This window comes from Heteronotia binoei, unplaced genomic scaffold (assembly GCF_032191835.1).
Source record: "Heteronotia binoei isolate CCM8104 ecotype False Entrance Well unplaced genomic scaffold, APGP_CSIRO_Hbin_v1 ptg000047l___fragment_1, whole genome shotgun sequence".
Taxonomy (NCBI): Eukaryota; Metazoa; Chordata; class Lepidosauria; order Squamata; family Gekkonidae; genus Heteronotia; species Heteronotia binoei.
Genome location: NW_026799982.1, coordinates 378,270 through 397,419, shown reverse-complemented (window position 1 = coordinate 397,419; position 19,150 = coordinate 378,270). Strand labels below are relative to the sequence as shown.

General features: G+C 43.3%; 1 protein-coding gene across 2 annotated transcripts in view; it reads left to right on the top strand.

Moving 5' to 3' along the window:
* LOC132590487 (solute carrier family 12 member 2-like) overlaps positions 1-18,419 on the top strand; it is a 136,634-nt gene extending 118,215 nt beyond the window's left edge. For both annotated transcript variants that reach the window (XM_060263395.1, XM_060263394.1), the window contains 6 exons: positions 10,891-11,013; positions 11,935-12,046; positions 12,865-12,951; positions 14,120-14,255; positions 14,416-14,483; positions 15,871-18,419. In XM_060263395.1, coding sequence (XP_060119378.1) covers positions 10,891-11,013; positions 11,935-12,046; positions 12,865-12,951; positions 14,120-14,255; positions 14,416-14,483; positions 15,871-16,006 — 662 coding nt within the window. In that variant the 3' untranslated portion in view covers positions 16,007-18,419. The remainder of the gene's footprint in view (positions 1-10,890; positions 11,014-11,934; positions 12,047-12,864; positions 12,952-14,119; positions 14,256-14,415; positions 14,484-15,870) is intronic.
* Positions 18,420-19,150: the final 731 nt, after the last annotated feature.

Genomic DNA, 19,150 nt, shown 5'->3' with positions numbered 1-19,150 from the left:
TCTCACTCTTTTCCATGACTTTCCATCTCTTCTTAATAGATCATACTTGCTTGTGCCTATCTCATCAAACTTGTCTTTATAGATTCTGAACAGGACTTGGATTTAAACCCCCCCCCCAAAACAAATAGTTAAATCCTGTGATTGATCAAAATAGCATCTTTAAATATAAAAGTATTTAAGATTCTTGGTAGTCATGAACTTGAGAAATTCTTTTGAGTACTCAAGCAACAAAAGATTGTAAGAGGTGTCCTAAGCCAACATTTTAACAAAAAAGCTGGTAGAATGCCAGCAGGGGGGTGGGGGCTTTCCAGTGTTTTGCACTGAGTGTCGCATGTATGACTATCTGCCCATAGGACAGAAGTCTTGGGTGTGTGCTCGATGCAAGGAGCTCCTGGTCCTCAGGGAACAAGTTCATACCCTTGTGGCTGAGGTGACTGACCTGGAGAAGCAGAGACAGTCAGTTAGGAACTCACTGAAGACTCTCGGGGGCGTGTTAGATGAGCCCCACTCTGAACGTGGCAGCCCCATTGGGAATCCTTTTGCGCCAAGGAACCATCCCTGGGCAGGGAGAGAGGGGTCTTATTTATTTATTTGATTTATATCCCACCCTCCCCACCAAGGTGGGCTCAGGGCGGCTAGTAGTTGGTGATTCCATGCTTAGGCAAGTAGACAGCTGGGTGGCAAAACCACGTACTGACCGTATGGTGACTTGCCTGCCTGGTGTGAAGGTAGAAGACATTATGCATGTAGTAGATAGGCTGATAGACAGTGCTGGGGAGAAGCCAGTGGTCCTGATGCATGTTGGCACCAGCGATGTGGGGAAATGCAGTCGTGAGGTCCTGGAGGAAAAATATAGGCTGCTAGGCTTAAGGCCAGGATCTCCAAGGTAGCCTTCTCAGAAGTGCTACCTGTTCCACGTGCAGGGCAGGAGAGACAGGCACAAATTAGAAGTCTCAATGTGTGAATGAGATGATGGTGTAGGGAGGAAGGGTTTAAGTTTGTTAGGCACTGGGATGCTTTCTGGAACAAGCGGGAGCTGTACAAAAGAGACGGTCTCCACTTGTCCCCAGATGGAACCAGGCTGCTGGCACTTAAAATCAAAAAGGTGGCAGAGAAGTTTTTAAACTAAATCTTGGGGGAAAGCCGACAGGAGATTAAATGTCTCTGGTTCGGGAGGACTCTTCTCAAACAGATGAAGGGTTAGCTGTTACTTTTCTACTGGGTAATGAATCAGAGTTGTCCACTGAGATGGTGACAAACAGAATGGACTGTCTGCCAAAGTCTCAAGGTGGCAGGAGGAAGGTTGCGGGCCTAGCTTGCCTGGGAAATTATAGATGTTTGTATGCAAATGCTAGAAGTGTTCGAATTAAAATTGGTGAGTTGGAATGTTTAGTGTTGGGAGAAAACATAGACATTGTGGGAATTTCAGAGACTTAATGGAATGAGGAGAATCAGTGGGACACGGTAATTCCTGGATATGTTATATTGGAAGGATAGTCTGTATGTCAGAGAGGGTATACAGTCCATTAAGACTGAGGTCAGAGAATTTTATTCGCTTCTAGAAATGCTTTGGGTTGAAATAGAGGGCCCAAAAGGAAATTTAACAATGGGAGCTTGTTATCGCCCACCAAATCAAAAGATAGAGGACAATTATAATATGATGGAAGGATTGAAGAGAGTGGCTAAACGTAATAACTGTGTCATAATAGGTGATTTTAACTACCTGCAGATTGATTGGGTCAATATGTGTTCTGGTCAAGAGAAAGAGATTGAGTTTCTTGATGCTCTCAATGACTGTGCTATGGAGCAGATGGTCTCAGAACCTGCCAGGGGTGGGGCGATCCTGGATTTGGTCCTAAGTAATGCCCAAGACTTGGTGAGAGATGTAAAAGTGATTGCAAAAGTGGGAGCAGTGACCATAACGTTATTGATTTCACCATTTGTATAAATAGAGAGTTGCCCCAAAAGACCAGCACAACCACATTTAACTTTAAAAGGGGAAAATTCTCTGAGATGAGGAGGCATGTGAAGAGGAAACTGAAAAGAAAGGTAAATACAGTCAAAACCCTTGGGGAAGCTTTGAGGCTATTTAAAACTACAAAACTAGAAGCTCAGATAAAATACATACCACAAGTTAGGAAAGGCACCAACGGGTATAAGAAAAGGCCTGCATGGTTAACAAACAAAGTAATGGAAGCTGTAAAAGGTAAGAAGGACTCCTTTAAGCGGTGGAAAGCTAGTCCAAGTGAGATTAATAAAAGGGAACACAGGCTGTGGCAAATCAAATGCAAGACTGTGATCAGGCAAGCAAAAAGGGACTATGAGGAGCATATTGCAAAAAACATAAAGACCAACAATAAATTTCTTCAAATATATTAGAAGCAGGAAACCAGCCAGGGAGGCAGTGAGGCCCTTGGATGACCAAGGGGTAAAAGGATTACTGAAGGAGGATAGGGAAATGGCTGAGAAACTGAATGCATTTTTTGCCTCTGTCTTCACTGTGGAAGACGAGAAGTGTTTGCCTGCTCCAGTACCACTACTTTTGGAAGGGATATTGAAAGACCTGAGTCAGATTGAGGTGACAAGAGAGGAGGTCCTACAACTGATTGACGAATTAAAAACTAATAAGTCACCAGGTCCGCATGGCATACATCCAATAGTTCTGAAAGAACTCAAAGGGGGAACGTGTGGATCTTCTGACAAAAATATGTAATCTTTCATTCCTATCTGCCTCCGTTCCTGAGGACTAAAAGGTAGCAAATGTCACCCACATCTTTAAAAAGGTTCCAGAGGAGATCCGGGAAATTACAGGCCAGTCAGTCTGACTTCAATACCAGGAAAGTTGGTAGAAACCATTATCAAGGGCAGAATGAGTAGTCACATTGATGAACACGGATTATTGAGGAAGACTCAGCATGGGTTCTTTAAGGGAAGATCTTGCCTCACTAACCTGTTACATTTCTTTGAGGGGGTGAACAAACATGTGGACAAAGGAGACCCAATAGATGTTGTTTACCTTAACTTCCAGAAAGCTTTTGATAAAGTTCCTCATCAAAGGCTCCTTAGAAAGCTCGAGAGTCATGGAGTAAAAGGACAGATCTTCTTCGTGGTCTCTGTGCAGTCCCACACATGGGTCTTGCCGCAGGCAACGGATCCATACCTCGGAGCTCCAATAGCTCGCCTATAGCGCTTTTTGGCGCGCTTCCCTCCCGCTCTGGGGAGCAGGCACCGACCGCGCATGCCTGGAGCGGGGGGGGGGAGCGGCCATCCCACTCAGTTTCTTCCCTTCCGCCACCCGGACAACACCTACCTTGCTGCGTTCCTCCTTCTGCTTCGCCTCTACTTTGGTATCGTACTACTCTTTCTTATTTCCATTCCTTTTCTACTTTCTTCGTCCTACAAAATATCTATATATTTTAAAAAAAAAGGAACCTCTTCTGCGCTGTTTCTTCTCCCCCCCCCCCATCCCTTCCCTTCCATCTTCCCCTCCCCGTCCGGAGCGTATGGAAGGGAAAATTACGTTTAAAAGGTGTCGGAAGTGCGGGGCCAAGTTCCCTACTTCTGACGGCCATTCCCACTGCCTATTCTGCTTGGGGGAATCCCACAGAGTCGACTCCTGCCCTCACTGTGCCAGTTTTGGCAAACAGGCGCGAAAGAACAGAGCAGCCCGCCTTCACAGTTTCCTTATTGAGAAGTCCCTTCGGGCGATGCCCACTTCGGATTCGCCGCCTCCCCCACAAGGAGCGGGAGATTCGGCTATGTCGGCCCTTCTGAATATCCCTAAGAAGCATAAGTCCGACAAGAAAACAGTTAAGCACTCCGAGGGCAAGGCCTCGAAAAAACTGCGTCATTCGGAATCGACCTCCGTGTCCGAAGGCAAGACCCCGGAGAAACTGCGTCATTCGGGATCGTCCTCGGTGTCGAAGTCTCACCACTCCAGCCCGACGGCCTCCAGCCCGAGGACCTTGGCTCCGAAAAGACCTCGCGACCCGCCCGCTTCGACTTCCGCTCCCGCTATGGCAGCTGCGCAGTCCGCTTCGGCAGGGACGGGGCACTCGAATCCGATTTTACCACCGGAGCTCTCGGCACCGTCTGATGTTATTTCAGACATGCCACAGCTAACTCCTCACTCCCCTAGGATTGAGGTTATACCGATTGGCTCCAGGTCACCTTCGATCCACAGCGAGGTACCATCGGACATTCTTGAACCGGACCCGCCTAGTGTCCGTCCCGAATACTTCCGGGACATTCCAGTTTCCTCGCAACTCAAGGACACTTCTACTCAGGTCTCTACTCAGCGCTTCCGCTCACGGTCTCCGGTTTGTGACCAGCGAGTTCGCTCGCCATCTCCGTATTGGGATTACTATCGGGGTCACCGCTACGACCGCTCCCCGTCTAGGTCTCCATCTCCTAGACCCCGTACAGCGTACCGAAGAGACTTTCGATCTCCATCTGAACAAAGCTATTACAGGCAATACTCGGACTTCGAACCTGAACCATATGTCCGTGACGTTTCAACTCCTCGAATTCGGGATGCCTATTCTCCTCGGCACCGTTCTGGGGATCGGGAATCTCACCACTATCGACACCCGTCTCCCTACTACACTAGAGACCAACCGTACTTGGCTCATCGGACCCGAGATGCTCATCGGACCCGAGAGGCTGTCGACTCCACCAGAGAGCAGCATTACCGTGCCCATCGGTCACGTGAGGTCATCGAGTCTCCTACCCATCCTCGGACCCAAGATCTTCCCAGGCCACCTTCCGCGACGGTGTCTAAACCACCTCCAACAGGGTCCCCTCACGTGAAGCTGTCTCAGGACCGATCACCGCCCAAGTCCATGTCACCTCAACGACCGGACTCACATTCAGAGCTGGATACATCAGACCATTCCGACTCCGAGGGACCTCCCGCCTCGCCTGCATCTGACGTGCCCACTCGGCTCTCCCCATCGGACAGTTCTAAGGCATATCTCAACCTCATTACTACGATGGCCTCAGCCCTCAACATACCTATGCCATCTGACTCTCCTAGGGTCTCTGATGTAGTGCATGACCTTGTTCAAACCGACTTCCCCGACAGCTCAAAGCTACCTATGCTTCCTGTCCTTCTGCAGGCCCTCCATCCCGGCTATTTCCAAACGTCTCGACTCTCTCTACCGGGTGCATGCTACGGATTGCAAATTTCTAGCCTCCCATCCGGCACCCAACTCTATTATAGTCCATTCGGCCACTAAGGCTAAGCAATCTCGTCACCCTGCTCCTCCCGACCGCGAGGGCAGAAAATTGGATACTTTGGCTAGAAAGATCTACAGCTTTGCCTCTACTAACTCTAAGCTGAACAACTACCTAGCATATTTTGCGGCATACTCATTCAATCTCGCAAACCAAATAACACCTCACCTTGCATCGATGCCTGACTCCTCACAGAAGGCCGTTTCCGGGCTCGTTTCGGAGTTGTCGCGCGTCTCTAAACAGCAGATAAACTCTCTCAGACACGCGGTCTCTTGCTCCTCTAGAGTGTTCGCAACCTCAGTGGCCCTACGTCGCCACGCCTGGCTATGTTCGACTAACCTGCAGCCAGACATTAAGCAGAAGATAGAGGATCTCCCGTTTGATGGTCTCGGCCTGTTCCATGCGTCGACAGACGAGGTCCTCACTTCTGTGGACGATGGACGTAAAAGGGCCAAACGCTTGGGCATCTCACAGCCGGCTACCCAGTCCTTCGGCAAGCAGAGACCATGGAAACCTTCCTTCCAGCGTCGTCAGCGCTCTCCCAGACAGCAGGATCTCTGGAGGAAGAAACCTCAGCACCAGAAACAGCCCTTCCAGCAACGGCCACGTGCGCAGCCTTCCAAGAAGCCGTCTCAACCAACCAAGCAGTCTCTTTGACTCTCATACAAGTGCAGCCATACCATTGAGCCCTCTTTATCACACCAGGCTACTTCCATTTTACCCAACGTGGCTTTCCATCACCACCGATTCTTGGGTTCTCACCATTGTGCGTCTAGGTTACGCAGTCGAGTTCGTTTCACCTCCTCACCTCCATTACTTTACCGTTACCCCATCCTCCCCTCACCTCCAACAAGAAATTCTGGACTTGCTCCAGAAAAAAGCCATGGAACCTGTTCCTCCTCAACTCCGCGGGATGGGGTTCTATTCAAGGTACTTCCTGGTCCCCAAGAGGGATGGGGGCAAGCGCCCTATCCTGGATCTTCGGAAGCTGAACGAACACATAATTTACAGGAAATTCAGAATGATTTCTCTACAATCCATACTTCCTCTGATTCCTCAAGGTTCCTGGATGGCTTCCCTAGATCTTCAGGACGCTTACTTCCATATAACGATCCGCCCCCACCACCGTATCTTCGTTTTGCAATAGGTCATCAACACTTCCAATACCGATCCCTACCCTTCGGACTTTCCACTGCACCCAGAGTGTTTACCAAGTGCATGGCAGTAGTGGCAGCTGCCCTGCGGCTTCGGAACATTTCAGTTTTCCCGTACATAGGCGACTGGCTTCTGATTGCACCAACTGCAGAGGAACCTCGACACAACCCTTTCTCTGCTGGCCTCCCTGGGCCTCTGTGTGAATGTCACCAAATCACACCTCATGCCGACCCAGGACCTGCAGTTTATAGGTGCTCATCTATGTACATCCCCTCATCTTGCATTCCTTCCGCAGGACCGTGCACAGTCCATCTCCCTGGCCAATCTAGTCCGTCTCAACCCACGCCAGTCTGCCTACAACATTCAGAGGCTCTTGGGCCTTATGGCTGCAACCACTTCTGTGCTTCGATTCGCTCGGCTGAGAATGCGACATCTTCAGCTCTGGTTCGTCCGTGCTTACCACCCACAGGTACAGCCACAGAGCACTCTCCTCACCGTTCCTCAAAGAGCTCTGCACTCCCTTCGCTGGTGGACTATACCAGAGAATCTGCTTTCCGGGATGCCCTTCCTCCTTCCTCCGCCATCAGTCGTTCTAACCACAGACGCCTCCATGTGGGGATGGGGAGCCCACTTAGAGGACAAGACTGTCAGAGGCCTTTGGACACAGGCCGAGAGGGCCATTCACATCAACTGCCTGGAACTGATCGCAGTTCACAGGGCGCTCCATTCGTTCCTGCCATTGGTCACAGGTCGTCACGTTCAGGTTTCCACCGACAACATGGCGACTGTGTTTTACGTAAACAAACAGGGGGACACCAGATCCCTTCGGCTGTGCCATACTGCTCTGGGAATGGTGTGTCAAACACAACATCTACTTGACTGCCATTCACCTCCCGGGTGTGGAGAACGTTCTGGCCGACTCCCTCAGCAGGATTCGGATAGACGACCATGAGTGGTCCCTCAATCAAGTTTATCTCCAACGCATCTTTCGCTGCTTCGGGGTGCCCAGGATAGACGTTTTCGCCTCGAGGGACAATGCGAAATGTCCCCGTTTTTACACCAGGAGGGGCAACGATGCGTTCCTGCACACCTGGAGAGGTCCCCTACATTACCTCTTTCCCCCGACCCCCCTCATTACGCGGGTGTTAATCAAGATTGCTCGAGACGGCACGGACTGTATTCTCATTGCTCCATGGTGGCCACGGCAGCCATGGTTCACGAGTCTACTTCAGATGTCCTGTCACACCTACCGCCGCCTCCCCCTAGTAGGCGATCTTTTGACTCAAGCCGACGGCAGGGTGCTACATCACAACCCACGGACTCTGGCCCTGACAGCGTGGAGAATCCGTCCTCCTTCCTGTCTACAGAAGTAGCGAACGTCATTCTTAATGCGAGAAAGTCTTCCACCAGACTCTCTTATCAACGAAAATGGAAGCGTTTCTGTTCGTTCGCAGCTTCCAATCATCTCCAAGCCGAATCTGTGCCTCTCAATCTGATTCTGGATCTGCTTTCCCTGCAGAGATCAGGACTCTGCTATTCCTCCTTAAAAGTTCATCTTTCGGCTATTTCTGCGTTCCATGACCCTGCTGAGGGCAAAACGGTTTTCTCACTTAAGTTGTCTAAATCCTTCCTCAAGGGCATCTTGCACCTGCATCCGCCAATTAAATCTTTTGCCCCAACTTGGAGTTTATCCTTAGTTCTCTCTTGCCTAATGAAAACCCCATTTGAACCCATGGCTACCATAGAGCTCAACATTTTGTCATGGAAGACTGCATTGTTAGTTGCCCTTACTTCAGGGAAACGTGCAAGTGATTTGTGTGCCTTTCGTTGTGATGCTCCGTACACGATATTCCATAAAGATAAAGTTGTCCTACGACCGGACCCTGCCTTCCTTCCTAAGGTTGTCTCCCAGTTCCATTTATCGACATCGACTTCCCTACCGACGTTCTTCTCCAACCCTACTGACGCAGGACAAAGAGCCCTGCATTCCTTGGATGTCAGAAGGGCTTTATCTTTCTATTTTGCTCGTACACAACCTTTCCGTAAGGACCCTAATCTGTTTGTGGCCTACGATAAACCTCACAAGGGACACAAAATTTCTACCCAGAGACTATCTAAATGGGTAGTTAGTGCTATCAGGTTGTGCTACGAACTGGCTAAGCAGCCTATACACGAAGGCCTTAAGGCCCACTCTACCAGAGCGGTCTCGACGTCTTCGGCCTTTCTACAGGTCATCTCCCTAGAGGACATCTGTGCTGCTGCATCGTGGTCCTCTCCTTCCATGTTCGTCTCCCATTACGCCTTGGACGTTCGTGCGAGACGAGACGCCTCCTTCGGCCAAGCGGTCCTCAGATCCATCTTCCATTGAAGCCATGGGTGAGTGCATCCGCTTACATCTATAACCTGGTTGGGGTGATGTAATTTATTGTGTGATTTATTGTGTGACTAACTCTCTTTCCTCTCACCAGCACCCTCCTCCAGGACATTCAGCTGGCTAGTCACCCATGTGTGGGACTGCACAGAGACCACGAAGAAGATAAACAGGTTGCTTACCTGTAACTGATGATCTTCGAGTGGTCATCTGTGCAGTCACACACGCCCACCCAGCCTTCCGCGCTGCTGGCCTCCTGTGATCGTTGTTTACCTTATATACTGTCAGTGTCAGTGGTGGCTGGAAGAAACTGAGTGGGATGGCCGCTCCCCCCCCCCCGCTCCAGGCATGCGCGGTCGGTGCCTGCTCCCCAGAGCAGGAGGGAAGCGCGCCAAAAAGCGCTATAGGCGAGCTATTGGAGCTCCGAGGTATGGATCCGTTGCCTGTGGCAAGACCCATGTGTGTGACTGCACAGATGACCACTCGAAGATCATCAGTTACAGGTAAGCAACCTGTTTTTCCTCTTGTGGATCAAAAACTGGCTAATTAATAGGAAGCAGAGAGTGAGTATAAATGGGCAGTCTTCACAGTGGAGGACGGTAAGCAGTGGGGTGCCACAGGGCTCAGTGCTGGGTCCCATGCTCTTTAACTTTTTCATAAATGATTTGGATTTGGGAGTGAGCAGTGAAGTGGCCAAGTTTGCAGATGACACTAAATTGTTCAGGGTGGTGAGAACCAGAGAGGATTGTGAGGAACTCCAAAGGGATCTGTTGAGGCTGGGTGAGTGGGCATCAACGTGGCAGATGAGGTTCAGTGTGGCCAAGTGCAAAGTAATGTATATTGGGGCCAAGAATCCCAGCTAAAAATACAAGTTGATGGGGTGTGAACTGGTAGAGACTGACCAAGACAGAGATCTTGGGGTCGTGGTAGATAACTCACTGAAAATGTCAAGACAGTGTGCAATTGCAATAAAAAAGGCCAACGCCATGCTGGGAATTATTAGGAAGGGAATTGAAAACAAATCAGCCAGTATCATAATGCACCTGTATAAATCGATGGTGCGGTCTCATTTGGAATACTGTGTGCAATTCTGGTCACCGCACCTCAAAAAGGATATTATAGCATTGGAAAAAGTCCAGAAAAGGGCAACTAGAATGATTAAAGGGTTGGAACACTTTCCCTACGAAGAAAGGTTAAAACGCTTGGGGCTCTTTAGCTTGGAGAAACATCGACTGCGGGGTGACATGATAGAGGTTTACAAGATAATGCATGGGATGGAGAAAGTAGAGAAAGAAGTACTTTTCTCCCTTTCTCACAGTACAAGAACTCGTGGGCATTCGATGAAATTGCTGAGCAGTCAGGTTAAAACGGATAGAAGGAAGTACTTCTTCACCCAAAGGGTGATTAACATGTGGAATTCACTGCCACAGGAGGTGGTGGCAGCTACAAGCATAGACAGCTTCAAGACGGGGTTAGATAAAAATATGGAGCAGAGGTCCGACAGTGGCTATTAGCCACAGTGTATGTGTGTGTGTGTGTGTGTATTATTTTTTGGGCCACTGTGTGACACAGAGTGTTGGACTGGATGGGCCATTGGCTTGATCCATCGTGGCTTCTCTTATGTTCTTAAAGTGAAAATAATTTTGATTTAAGATCTCAAAGCAATTTTCTTATTTAGTTTTTAGTAGTATGAAGTATAAAAGTAGATGAAGTATTAGTAAGTTTTGCAAACATAGTGCTGTCATTAAATTTCTGCGCTGCTTAGTAGAGTAAGTCTTGGTCATTATAGAGCTTCTGTAGCTGTGCCTTGGGGTTTGAAACTGTGCCATACTGTACTGCTGTACTGTTTGTTGGAGAAAAAAGTTTTTGCTCCCTAATGCGATTGTATAGCTGTCATGCACCTTAGTAATAGGGAAGGAGAATACTTTTCACATTCCTGGAGATTTTATACCTTGATGTCCATTGATACAAAGATATCCCAATCCTTTTCCAAAAGTGAAACTGGCATGTGTGGGTGGGGATTGTGATGCTACAAGTAAGCTATGTGCAATTAGATCATGTATTGGTGAATAACCTTAAGTGCTTCTGCTTCCTTCATTTCTTTCAAGCATGTCTTCTCAATTTCACAGATCCTAAAGGCCCATCTGCTCCTCTGAACTTGGCTGATCAAAGACTGCTTGATGCAAGTTCTCAGTTTCAGAAGAAACAAGGCAAAAATAATATTGATGTCTGGTGGCTTTTTGATGATGGAGGTAAATTAGATGTTTTAAAAATTGGAGCACTATTAAAAATATTAACATTACAAAATGTTATTGTGTAGTCAATGGTGATGTGTGGTTTTTTAAATGATTAACATTGAATTTTAAATCAAGAGCAGTAAAAATGCATGCAGCTTCACTGAGCAACTCAAAATATTATTTATTTATTTCATGGATTTCTAGTCCGCCCTTCCCCATAATGGGCTCAGGGCGGATCACAAGCTCGATAAAACAGTAAAACAGTAAAAATCCAACATTAAAACCATAAAGGTATGAATGAACAATCAAAATATGCAGCATGGATGGCACAGCGCATTTTATAGTTTAAGATATAGATATCATAAATGCCATAGCTGTAGGCCCAATATCTAGTAGTTCGAACAGTTAGTTATAGAGCCTCATTGCACAGAGTGGTAAGCTGCAGTACTGCAGTCTGAGCTCTGCTCACAACCTGAGTTCAATCCCGGTGAAAGCTGGGTTCAGGTAGCCGGCTCAAGGTTGACTCTGCCTCCGTCCTTCTAAGGTCGGTAAAATGAGTACCCAGCTTGATGGGGATAAAGCTTAGATGACTGGGGAAGGCAGTGGCAAACCCATTAAAAAGTCTGCCATGAAAATGTCATGATGCGATACCACCCCAGAGTTGGAAACAATTGGTGCTTACACAGGCAAGTTAGAGTTTAGAGAATAAGTTAGAGTTCAGACCATGACTAGCACATGTGAAAAAGAAAAAGATTGAAAATGAAGGAGAAAACTATTAGAGAGAGAGAGCAATTTAAGATAGTCTGGGTTTTGAGGCTGAATTTCTTGCAGTGTCACATAGTCTATGAATGGGAACCATTTATCTAAAAATATTTATTGCCTTGGAGTTGCTTCAGATTGTCATGTATACTCTGTATTTTTTTAAAAAAAACATAGGATTGACATTGTTGATTCCATATCTTCTGACAACCAAGAAAAAGTGGAAAGACTGTAAGATCAGGGTGTTCATCGGTGGGAAAATAAACAGAATAGATCATGACAGAAGAGCGTAAGTGAATGGAGTAAAAAATGCAAATGTTTGTCAAGCGTGATATCTCATCTGAAATCAGAATTTTGCAGTTTTCCAAATTATCAGAAATAATATAAATTTGTGTTAATCTTTAAGACACTGGGTTGTATTTAACATTTAACAAAGAGATAATATTTATCTTCTATTTTGTTGTTGTTAAGTAAGTAAATTTAGTAAATTACTAAAGTAAACTAAAGTAAAGTTAGTAAGTTGTTCAGTCTCTTGAAATAAATGTTGTATAAGAGATGTGACATTTGTTTCAGCACATTGTTTATTTAAAACTTATTTTGGTATGCTTAAATAGGCACATTACTTTTAGCATTAAAATTTGTTTATATTGCTACTCTAATACTTTATGAGAAGAGCCCTGTGGTACAGAGCGGTAAACCTGCAGTACTGCAGTCCTGAGTACTGCAACTCACAACCTGAGTTCAATCCCGGCAGAAGCTGGGTTCAGGTAGCTGGCTCAAGGTTGACTCAGCCTTCCATCCTTTCGAGGTTGGTAAAATGAGTACCCAGCTTGCTGGGGGGGGAAGTGTAGACGACTGGGGAAGGCAATGGCAAACCACCCTGTAAAAAGTCTGCTGTGAAAACGTTGTGAAAGCAATGTCACTCCAGAGTCAGAAACAACTGGTGCTTGCACAGGGGACTACCTTTACCTTTAATATTTTATACTATGCTACTGTATACTATGTTACCATAATACTCTATAGCTACTCTGATACTACAGGATAACGCAGGGCCCAATTTATGCTACATATTCATTTAACTGTTACGTTCTTCTTGAACTCTTTTAGGATGGCGACATTGCTTAGTAAATTTCGAATAGACTTCTCAGATATCATGGTCCTTGGGGATATTAATACAAAGCCAAAGAAGGAAAAGTAAGTTTGAATGTGTGTGGAATATTTCAGTTTTCTGTATTAGAATAATAGATTGCAAGGTATCTCCAGGGTCATTTAGTCCAGCCCCCTGCACAATGTTGGAAATTCACAAATATCGCCCCCACATACACCCCCAGCTACCCCTGCTCCATGCCCAGAGGATGGCAAAAAAACCCCTACCAACTCCAAAGCCTTTAGGATCCCTGGCCAAACTGGAGAAAATTGCTTCCTGACATCAAACTGGCAATTGGTATTTCCCTGGATGTGTAAGAAAGGGCTATGAGAACTAAGCACTTATGCAACCCTTCCTGCCCTCCCTCTCATGATCTGCTTAAGTTCACATATTTTTATAACAATATAGTTGACAACTAAAAACTGCTGTTATCATAAGCTGTTTCTGTTACTATGAAAATCAAGAATTATAGGTAACAACATGTTAGTTACTGAACAATATTTGAAGAAATATTAATGAATTGTACACCATTTAGAAGGATGAAATAAAAATATCAAACAGTTGTGCTAATCTCAAATAGTAGAAAAATTTAGATGGAACTCTTGCTTAATTTTTGCTCTGATTTCTGATTTCCTTAAGAAACCAAATTGTTGCCATGGGACACTATCCCCACAGCTTGAGCAGAAGTAAAATGTTAGTTTCTGGTTAAAAATGTGTAGCTTTTCCATTCATTGGTATAAAATTATTACTTTAAAGAGTTAATAAGACAATATCTTAATAGAGCCTTATGCATTGTGCTGGCATAATAAATCTGAAATCTTAAACCAGTACATGAACTCCAAATATAAATAGCCTTAAAACTTAAATTTGTTCTTTATTATTTATGCTATTGTATATCAAAGATAGCTTTGCACTGTTGTTTCTCATCCCCCTGTGCTAGATGGGAAATGTCTTTTTAAAATTGCAGGGAGCTTCAAAACCAGTTTCAAAAAGGTAGGAAGTTGTTTCGTAAAATGCACTAGCAATGATAAAGTCCTGCATGCCCAGAAATGGTAAATCCTACCCAATTGTTATGCAGTCTTTTAATACCATAGTACAGCATGGGCAAAGTAGCACTTATCTCCCATTTTTGTGAATGGATAATATAGCATGTGTTTAGTATAACAATTTAGACTTGCAGTTTGAGCACCAACTGTGTAATGAAATGCTTTCTAGCATTGCAGCTTTTGATGAAATGATTGAGCCATTCAGACTTCATGAAGAAGATAAAGAGCAAGATGTTGCGGATAAAATGAAAGATGAAGAACCTTGGAGAATCACAGATAATGAAATTGAGCTGTACAAGACCAAGGTATATTTGTAATTCCCTTTCATACACAGTGCTGACTATTTTAACTCTTCTGTGTGTAATGCTTCAGTTGGCTTTCATCTCCTGCAACTATAAATCAGACTCTTTTTAATATGTCTCTTCTGCTTTGTCTTACATCACCAATTTCTCATTTAAATTGCAGAGTCACCGCCAGATTCGACTAAATGAATTACTGAAGGAGCATTCAAGCACAGCTAATCTAATTGTTATGTAAGTACTGCTTTCTGTGTTTTTTCACATTTGCAGTAGATACTAATAATCTCATAACTACTGAGAAAATAGTAATACCACTGGCACTACAATTTTTTTTTTAAAGTTGGATCCTGTGAACCAGCCACACTACTTTTTGTGCTAGTAGGTCTTTCCCCTAGCATACTCCTGAAAAATCAGTGCTGAGGATTGCAATACCATCATGGATAAAATGCAAGGACAACAAAGCTTCTATATGGACAACAAAGCTTCACTGACCTGCCTGAAATCTGTTTCCTGATGTCTAATCATAAAATTTCTACGTCTAGCATCTTCTAGCTAGACCTAAAGGGTTCTAAAGAGGCCTTTACAAATGATGTCATCCATACCAGACATTCATTTTAAGTGTCAATGTTTTTGCATTACACTTTATGATTGGCTATTTGTCTCATTCCCTCATAATATGTTTTCCCTGTTCCCAAGTTTAAAAAGTGTCTCAGTCCAGTGTTTCTGTTGTTCAGTGTTTATTAGTTAGCATAGGTAACTTCACCGAGTGGCTGAACTTTTTCCTGGGTTCCACAAAGTGACTTAGAAATTTTGGAAAAAATAAAACACAAAACTATACGTAAGTTCAGGGTCCTGTATTCTTTAAGGTCTGACTCTGGTCAGAATAGGAATGTAGTTTTTTTCTTTTAGTTTTTAACACTTTTAAAAGTGTCTTGATAATGTTCCAGTTTCTTAAAGTCTGGTTTTGATTTTTATTGTGATGTTATATCTTTGGGATTGTTTCCACAGTCTACCTACTTACCACATTTTGTTCACATTGTTTTCTCTATATTGGATTTTTTTCTCATATAGGAAACTTATAAGTAATGCACATAAGATCCAGTTGGTAGAAGGATCTGGGCCTTTACTTGGGTCAGGGACAGCCAGGTTGAGAGTGCATTAATTAAGCCAGAAAGCATTTTGAATGTCTCCAGATGCTCAGGTCCTCCACAGAAGTTTGCTTCATAATAGCATCCAAAACTTCAGCAGGCAATGAAATTTAGGGGTCTGACTTTCCCTTCAGTCTCTGATTTGGTGGGCGGAATGGATATGTATTTTCTTACAGAAGGCAAGGTACTTTTCTAATGGACTGCTGTAATTTTGGAAGGTATGTAATGCTATGCACCCTGATTACTGCTAACTGCCAATGTTGTATATCAGGTACAGTTCTTAAGGCATTGCCCTAAATGATGGTTATGGTCTGTTATTACTACAAAGCATTATTTAACATTTTGGGTTTCAAACCATTGTAAATTATTTAAGGAAATGTAAGTAACTGCTATATCTTATTAATAAAACATTTACATTAACCAGTTCTGTTAATTTGGCATTTCTTCTTTTCCCTTCCTTCTTGCACTTGTAGGAGTTTGCCAGTGGCACGAAAAAGTGCAGTATCAAGTGCACTGTACATGGCTTGGATAGAAGCTCTTTCAAAGGATCTGCCACCAATTCTCCTTGTTCGTGGAAATCATCAGAGTGTACTTACTTTCTATTCCTAAGCACCTCTGCACAAAGTACAGCTGCAAAGAAGTGGTACTTCAGTGCCTAAAGGAGAGAGAGACTGGGATGTTTGATTAAAATATTAACATCACAAGCAGGCAAAAAGTGACTACTCTTTCACTGTTCCACTGACTTGAACAAAGCACACAAGGAAAGTCACTGTACTCCTAAAGTTGTGAAAGCTTCAGTTGTCTAATTCTTCTGTAATTTAACCTTGCTTAAGGGGGAAGATTCTTTGTCAGACTGAAGAATGAATAAACAGGTTTTTCTTTGCTACTTGAATGGCAGCAATAAAAGTGTTTATTTTTGATCAGTGAAAGGATTATAGATTTATAAAAGCCTTTTAGCCTTGAGGTGCCTTCTGAAATTAACCAAATTTCATCCATATACCCTATTTTGTAAATTTATAAATAATGTCAAAGTCTGCCATTAGATCTATCTTTAGTTTCTAGGTTCTTCCATGTTACAATAAGAAATGCTGTTTTAGTCTTCCATGTTAGTTTTTACTTCTGTAAGTTCCCTGTTGTTTAGAATGGTGACTGTTGTCCCACCCCCCCACAGGTATCTGAAACAAAGTGAAGAGTGTGGCAGGTTGACTGTAATAAAAACCGGATTCATACTGTTAATGTCCAGAACTTTGTACTGCTCAGTTTGTACCACTGAATAAAGCTAAAACACACTAAATGAGAGAGGACCCAGTTCTCAAATTTCATACTATTTCTTATTGATTGATTTGGTGCAGATTAGCAGGCCAGTCTTCATTCTGCGGTTCAGCTGTGAAATTGTAGTTCTTTACAGAATGATGTCAACATGAGGTGTGATATGGGATACTTCCGTAGATAGTATGTAGAATCTTTCTAAGGCCATCTAAATAAAGCTATCAGTTAATTCATCTAGTTAAATGAACCACATTTTATTCAAGTCGTTCCAAGGTCAATTCATTCCATTGTCATAATATATGTTCAATCTTGTTAAATACTCAGGTTTGATCCTCTTAACCTTACAATTTAAGTTGTACATGATATCTTGTGAATTCCAAGAACTGCCAATTTGTGTGCCCTCCTAGTGCGCATGTGTATGCATGTGTGGACTGCTTTCTGATTTTTAAATCTTGAAATGACTTACTGAAAAATGAATTGAGGCTTTTATTCGATGGTTAGCACTGAGTGCTTATGAATATACTTTGCAAAAACAACTTAAAAACCTTGCAGCCTTCTTGCATTAATATGGGGTACTGTACAACATCTATCATTCCACTCATTGTTTGTCACTGAAAGCAGAGATACAATATATATTTTATGCAGGACAAGATCAAATTAAATGGTCATTTTTTTGGAAGGGCAAAGCTAACAGTTACTAAGGTGATTATTTCAGTAAGTGATGTGCATTCTAGAAAGTTACAGTTCTCATTGTCTTTCCTAATGTTGATTGTGTTCTCATTTGTTTCAGAAGTGCAATACAAATTGGCTGCTAGGGTAGAGTAAATCAATGCTAGTATCTAGGTCTTAAAGGAATTGGAAGTTGTAATAAGAGCAGTTTGCTACCTGAAAAACATTCCCTTTGTGTAATTAACAACATTGATGCTGGTTTGCAGTACTTATTGGTGTGATAGTAAGGGATACAATATTCAGCAAATCTGAATTTCTGTTTCAGTTTTTTTATGTACAAGTGGACAACAGAGCATGAACTTCATGCTGCTATTGAATGATGTGCACTTATTCAAAGTTTTACCCATACAGAAAAACCATTGCTTGTGATCTGTAAAAGGAACCAAATGAAAAGTGTTTATGTGTGTGCCCTGTGTCTAAAGTGATATCAAATACATATAAAGGTTGCTCCTCATATGAGAATTTGTACACACACAGCATCTCACTAACAACTCAGCAATTGTAAAATTTACTCTAACCCTCCTGCAACTTGTTAGCAAGAGGCAAGTTTGGGACATAGCCATTTCAATTTCTATTTAGTATAAACTGAAGTTTTCTTTTTTTGGTACCATGTTTTCTTAAGTTTCAATCAGTAATGACTTGAAATAATTGTTTTCCATTGACACTCAGCAATACCATTTCTATAGGTGAAATTTTATGTTATGGAATTAGAAACTGTTTGGAAAGTAGCTAAATAAATCAATTATTTATTTGTTTTATGTTTGTATTAGGCTTTACTTTTTACATAAATCTTTTTATATGCTTTTCTGTTATTTAAACATGATCTATGGTCTTAATTTAAAGATTGAGTTTTGATTGGTACTATCCACAGTTTGAAAATGTCATATTTTGATAATACTGTACTGTAACTGTCACACACAATGGCTTTTCTAATGTTTTAACAACATTGAATATTGCAGTAACTACTCTGTATTGAGGAAGGATCACTGCAATAAAAGGGAGTGAATTAAAGAAGTTGCCTAAACCAGCCTACCTTTGTTGATTATGTTGGCTTACTTCTTGTACTGAACACTCTTAATACTGGTATCCCTTTTAAATGTTCAAGAAATACTGAGATGTATAGAATGGAAATTTGATGTTTTCAAAAGCAGAGTGTTAAAAGTGCTTTTAAGGGAATGTCCTTTTCCCACATAGCATGCCTAGTCCTATTGAGTTTCCCCATGCTAAAAAGAATGCCTGCATTTCTCCATATTGATATAGCCTTTAACTTAAACTTCTATGTTTTATGACTAGGAGAAGCTGAAACTGAAGTCTCATATACCTGTTAAAAGGCTAGGGGATGATCCTAAGTAAAGTCACTGATACAAACAGTAGAACCTGAGCAACATTCTGATAGGATCCTTGATGCTCCCTGCCCAGTAATCTCGCCTGACAGTGGCTGTCCAGATGACCCTTGCTAAAAATCATAAGCAAGCCAAAATGGAAGTGGGTGATTGTTAGTTCCTGGCCCCTGCTAATTGAAAATGTACTGCCTATAAAGAAACATGTAGTTCCTGCATAATTTTAATTCATGCTATTGACAGACGTTCTCAAAGCATTCTAGACATACTGGTATGAAACTTTCGCTCGTTTCATTGATCTTTGTGTTCATTCTCACTTGTCATTTTGAAGATTTGCCAAAAGAACTGTCCTGCCTGTCTAAGGTTTCACTTTCCAAGATAATATGACAATTGCAACCTCACCTTTTGGAACTTT